Raw genomic sequence first — 6,293 nt, forward strand, 5'->3', positions numbered from 1 at the left:
GCTGCATTCTTGCACGGGAGGGAGGATGCTGGGCTGGGCTGAGGAGCAGGATCCCCAGGGAGAGCTGGTACTTCGCAGTGTCCTCCTCCTCCAGTGTGGCTTGTTCTTGGGCTTTATTGTGCACCTCTCAGTAGGTATGATAGTGACCTGGAGTCCTCAGACTTAGTATCTGGGCCCTCCCAAAGTCGTCTCTCTAACTTAATTAACATGATGAAGATAAATAGAGGCTGTGGGTAGCAAATGGTTTTACTACAGTGGAACTGCTCTGTCATCCTTTTCGCCTTTCTTAGTATCCATGTGTGATGGGGTGGGTACATCTCTGCGATTGCTGCTTTCCCTCATGGCTGAGGAATAATTCATGTATTTCTTTAAAAACCTCTGCGTACGGGATCACTTCTGATCGAGAGGGGGGAAAAACTGACCCCACAGCTTGTTGGAGCTGTGCATGTTCCCTATCCTCTTCATAAGATGGCAGCTACATACTGGTGCTGGCAGAACTGATGCAAAAGCTTTGCCAAAAACTGCTGTGCCATCGGGAGCAGTCCCAGTCCTGCCCCTGGAGCCCATAGTGGAGGGAGTGCCCTGCCCTGGGACTGCCGAATCCTGGAGAGGGACTGAGTGCCGAGCTTGTGTTATCCACTCTTGTACTTGTTGTGCGCTTGCTTCTTAAATGAGCTTTTATTTACGTGTTAAGAAAAGCTTCACAGAGGAACGCTTATCAGCTTGGCAGCTGACAAGGGATAGAGACAAGTCCAAGATATGAACCAAACCCACCTCTCTCACTGACTGGGACTTCTGTCAACCTTCTCAAGGCAGCATTATCTGGTCTTAATGGACTTTGAGAAGCAAAGGTAGTTGGGGCCAGCATAGCCACCCTGTCTTGTAGGCATAAGTGAAGAGATTGGTACAAGACGCTGTCTCTGTGATGCTAAAACCTCTTCCTTTCTCTGTCAAATTAGCAAAACAACTTCTGTAGCACACTTTAATTCTCACCACTAAAATTTTCGGAATTTTTGTACAGCAGTTTCAACAGTGCTGTTAAATACAGTGTTGTGTGTGTGTGTATGTGATGTGTCAAAAAATGTAGAAAACAGAAGTGTATTAAAATTACAGCTGTAGTCTGTACAATGCAGGAAAGACCATAGAGATGGAAACAGGACTTTTGGGGGCTTGTCTTCTTTATTTGTGTACGATGTTACTGGTATTATACATGAGGCTTCCTTTTAGGGTGGTGTGTGGACCATTTCTGGCTAGCACCAGGTGTGTCCTCTCCTACTTGAGGTGGGAGCTGAAGAGGGTGGTGATAGGGAGTTATTTTGCTTGCTTGTATTTTAAAAGCTTGCAGAGGAAGTATTTGCTACATCTGCGCCCGTAAGGAACTGGAACGCTCTGGGAGGATGGCTGCAAGGTAGCTCACAGCCCGTTACTATGTGCCATAACACTAGTCTCTGCCAATCCATTTGCTGCACAGACACGAGTGCAGGCTCTCATTTAGTTGTGAATCTCCATTAGAAAAATATCACCTCTATTCTTCCCTTCATTTTTCTCTTTTGACATTAGAAAGCAAAAGCCGAAGCTTGGATGTCCAAGGCGTTCTTCAGGGGCAGAAGGTTGTTCTGGGAAGGGTGGGGTTTTTTTCTTATTTTTTCCCCTTTTTTCCTGCTCCTTTCATGTCTAAGGTACAATCTCTCCAACTTGGCATTTATTGTCACCTGTCGAAACACTTCCCTGGGCAAAACCAGGACTGGTCAGGTGAATGTGCTCAGCTGGCATTGCTGCTGAAGCCCAAAACACTATTCAGGTCTTAAAGAGACTTGAGAAGGCTCAGGGAAAAAGTCTTTCACTGGCCGAGTTGTTTGGATTTGATAATTGGTAAGCTGTGTTACAAAACATTGGCTTTGAAAACAGCACAAATGCATTTCAAGACTGTGTTGTTCAGGCTGTCTCTTGTTTGCCCTAACCTGGGTGGAGGGCAAGTGCTGGTCCTTTGAGGCAGTTCATGGTTCCCTTTCTTTTATTCATCTTTTTTGCTCTATGAAGAGAGTTGGGTGTCAGCAGGGCATGCCAGACCTTCTGAGGGCATTTGGGTTTGGTCCTCCTTCTTGCCCTTTCAAAGGATCCCATTCATATGTAGAAGATGAAACCTGTCATATTCCTGACTGTCCACTTGCTTATACCACGGTGCTATATGATGGTACAGTGGAAGTTTGGGTAGGGTTTGCTTGTTTAATAATAATAAATGCCTGAATCTGCTAAACTGACAGTACAGTTAGCTTGGGAAAAGATTGTTTCCCTTCTGTAAATGGCTTCTTGCTTATAAAGCAAGAATTCTGCATGTTTGGGTAAGATGTTTGGGAAACTTCAGCTCAGCATCTCTTGAATCAAGGTGTTGCTGACCTTTCTTCCATACTGTCAGGAGTAGCACAGGTACTTAAGAGACTCATTGTGCTCTCTTTTCCTTGCTCTCTCTATTCCCTGGTCAGCTCTGTGTTGCTTGGAAACAACTTGTATAGTCATTTAAGTATTTCCTGAATAAGAATATCTAATTCTGTAACATTAAATGCTTTTTCCTCTTGCTTTTCAGATAATGAATATGTTTTTATAGACCTGGAGCAGAAGCTCAGCAAATACTTTTCAAAGGAATGGAAGAAAGAGACCACCAAAGTAAGACAAATGTTTAATTTCAGAGCCTACTGCTTTGGTATTGGACTACTCTGTGAAAAGAAGGTTTTTAAAATAAGATCCATAAAGAAGTTCTTGAAGATGGTTTGCAAAATATTGTTCAGTAGCAAGATGCAGTGACTTGTGCATGGCTGTACAATTAATGAAAAGAGCTAAAACAGCCCCTTACACAACTTTACCGGAGCAGTAGTGACCACATGGTTGCTGCTTTAGGAATGGAGGAGATCAGTTGATCAGTTTTCATTTTGAACTTAGCTGAGCCTGTGAAAAGTCTGGAGGGGCCTCACTGTTGTCCTTAAGCAGAACAGCCTAAAATGGCCTTCTGTGACTTGGCCCTGATATGAGAGAGAGCTGGAACTGACACTCTTCCAGAGCACATGCAAAAGTACAGTGGAACCAGAGGAAGGATATTTTGTTTAAGAAGAGCCTTCGTTCTTTAAGGCTAGCCGGCCCTGTCAAGGGAGGGAAAAGCTATGTGACATAAAAACAAGCCTATGTCATTGTTTAGAGCTGGTCATTCAAATAGGGTAATGCCTGTGTGTGTCATTAGAGGAGCTTCAGTCTAGAACCAAGTGTAGTATGCAATTATATTCAGACATCTTAATTAGATCATTATGACTTTTTCCACCTTCCTTAAGGGTTTTCTTTTGCAGAGTAGGCATGCTTGCTGTTGCTGCTACTCAGAGAAGTTTGCAAATGACTAATGAAGTTTGGGCATCTCTTTTATCCCATGCTGCTTCTCTCAAACAAGTGAGGGTTACTTCAAAAACAGCTGCCAGTTGTGCAAGGGGCTCTCTGTCCAGCCAGTGAGTGCTTCCCAAAGGAGGTGTTTCTGGTCACCTCCGGATGGGGTGCTGCTTTGAGGCTGGATTCTTGCAGTGCTTTTTAAGTCAGGATAAATGTCAAACCTCTGGTGTGAGGTGAATCATAAAAGGCTGAATGAGTTAGCATTGGTGGTACTGAAGTCTGAGAGGAGTTGGGCTATTGGATGGGGTTAGTAGACAGGGATTTAATTCCTATGAAAAGGTTTCAGGTGGAAAGCGCAGTCCAGCTGATAAAATAGGGTGACAGCAAACAAGTTCCAGTAATAAAATGCAAATATTTGCGTGATGACCAAGAAGCTGCTGCCTGCATCAGATGTGCACAGCATGTCGTGTACCTTGTCCCAGTGAGATGAGTCTGACTGGCAAAGCTTTGGAACTACCTGTGTGAGTAAGGTCACCTATATGAACATTAAGGAAGTGCGTGGCAAAGTAGGAAAGATGAGAGAATGAGCTAAGATAAGATGTTTCTTTTTTCTTTTTTTTTTTTTCCTTTTCTCTCCTGTTTAAACAAGCCTGTAAGTCTTAAAGGCAGACTGTAGTTAAAACAACAGAACTCTCATCAGCTTTCTTCTAAAACATCTTCAGCATGAAGCAGACATCAGTGTCCCCCTCTGGTCTGTGGCTGCAGGAAGGTGTGAATAACTAAATATTACCCCTACCAAACAAAAGGTGAGGAGTTAATATCAGGCTGATGCTCCTCAGCCTGGGGCAGTAAATGCCGAAGCAGCGGTGAGCGTGTGTGTCGGTGCTCAGTGATGTGGTGCGCTCCGAGGTGCGCCCTAGAAACGCCGCAGCCAGTGTGGCGCTGCTCTGGGGGAGGCTGTGATAAACCTGCTGCGTTCAGCACTAATGGGTCTGCAGCACTGCCAGGTGCTGAGCCAGGTAATGCTGGGCATCCCCAGGCTGTGCTGGGACTCTTTTATACCTGCTCCTTCCCCCACATCCAAAAATCTTGCCATTCAGCCCAAGTGTTTTACGATGCTTTGTTGTTGTGAGCCTCCAAGACAGTCAGATCTCCCCAGAACTTGCCAAGAACTAAGAGCAGAAAATGAAAAGCAGTAATGAAAATGAAAGGAGCAAGCCTGAGAGAAGAGAATGTTACCAGACAGGGTAGTAGGAATTTTGGTTGCTGAGCATTATTTAATGTGTCTTCTGTCCCTCCTCTAGGGAACAGAGAAATTCAGCCCTCCTTTTGTTGCATTCTTTCGAGTGCAGTACTACGTAGAAAATGGAAGAGTGATAAGGTAAGCTCCTTTCTGTGGTGGTTACTGTGTTTTGAATTATTCAGTGTTTTAAAAGGCAAGAAAAAGAATGTTTCTTTGTTAAGCTCATCTCTGTGAGCTCACAGAAATCATCTTAAAAAAAATCCACTTGATTTTTTTTTTTCCTAAGACCTTCACAGACTTCATCCACAGACCCAGCCATGCACGTTTTCTCCCTGAATCATACTCCTTATCCCTAGGAAAACAGTGACTGCTTTTCCATCTGTGTTTAGAAAGCAGATTGAATGAAAACAGTATCAAAATATGATTAACAGTCTTTTGCTTGCATCTTTTGATTGTATGAAAAGCATCAGATGGATAAACCAAAAATAGCTATTTGTACTCCAGAGCACTTGCTAATAACTTTGGTCTGTGGGGTTTTTTTTGTATCTGAGCAATGCCCTGTGCAGTCTTCTCCTGGAAATGGACTTTCGTAGCTGAACAAAAGAAATTACCTCATAAGTGAGGGAGTTTTGCATTTGAGCGTATTCCATTCACATGGCATATGGGCTGCACTCAAAACACCACCACCCTCACCCACAGTGCAGAACAAAGGATGAGGTAGTTAAAAATGAACAACTGACAGAGTTAATTTGCATCAGCACTTCTGGCTGGCTGTGACCCTGGGGCAAGTCAAGAGCTGGGATCATTTGGGTGGATTAAAATCTTTACCAAAGTTTTGGCATTTGTTCTCATCTTGAACAAAGCTTTTGGTGGTGGTTTTTTTTGTTTTTCTCTCTCTCCATAGTCTTTCATTTTGGATATACTGGAGTCTTTCATCTGGAGTCTGTTTGGCTGTTAAGTGTTTTTTATTTAGTTTTGCTTTTAGGCACAAGGGGAAATAGCGTATCATTCTCACACCCCCGATGTATGTATCCTTCAGCATCGCAAGCATCTTTTCTCTTGCACTAGTAATTTAATTGCAGAGGTTTGTGGAGCCACGCAGAGGTGCTTACATGGCCCCTTCAAACTACATGCCTGCACACACTCACATAACACTACAGCACCTCATCTGTACGTACATGTCAGCTGCCTACTCCCTGTGAGCTCTTACAGTGGAGAGGCTGTGTGTTATCAGTGCTGTGTGATAGTTATGCCTTATCAGACTATCCTATCCCTATTTACCAGCTTGAGAAAGAAGACAAAAACAAGCCCAAGGCCCCTATGTCTTTTGATCTACCTTGCCAAGAGTTAGCTGTTGAAAAGTACCTCAAGCCTAGGGTACGGTGAAATGAAAAAGCAGTGCCAGGTTTAGAGGGGAAAGGAGGACAGGTGTGCACACAACAGGACTGGGATTCAAGGGAGTTGACTCTCCTGGCTGCTATAGGCTTTCCAGAGAAACAGAAGTGCTTGATGTAGTCAGTCTCCAAAACAGGTGTGACTGATTTTTCACACATGATTTTTTTCATTTACCTTCTGCCCCAACTTCTTAAATCTCATGCTCCTCAAGACAGAAGCTATCATTTCCCATGTTTGCCCAACACTTAGTGGGCAAGACCTTGATCTTGGCTTGGTCTTCCCTACA

The 6,293-nt window shown here is 43.8% G+C and overlaps 1 protein-coding gene across 1 annotated transcript in view; it reads left to right on the forward strand.

The window, feature by feature from the left end:
- LOC104547316 (FERM domain-containing protein 6-like) overlaps positions 1–6,293 on the forward strand; it is a 30,184-nt gene that overhangs the window by 12,256 nt on the left and 11,635 nt on the right. Inside the window, 2 exon segments of the mRNA XM_010192947.1 lie at positions 2,585–2,664; positions 4,674–4,750. Of these exon segments, the coding sequence (XP_010191249.1) occupies positions 2,585–2,664; positions 4,674–4,750 (157 nt within the window).

This window comes from Mesitornis unicolor, unplaced genomic scaffold, assembly GCF_000695765.1.
Source record: "Mesitornis unicolor isolate BGI_N332 unplaced genomic scaffold, ASM69576v1 scaffold26719, whole genome shotgun sequence".
Lineage (NCBI taxonomy): Eukaryota > Metazoa > Chordata > Aves > Mesitornithiformes > Mesitornithidae > Mesitornis > Mesitornis unicolor.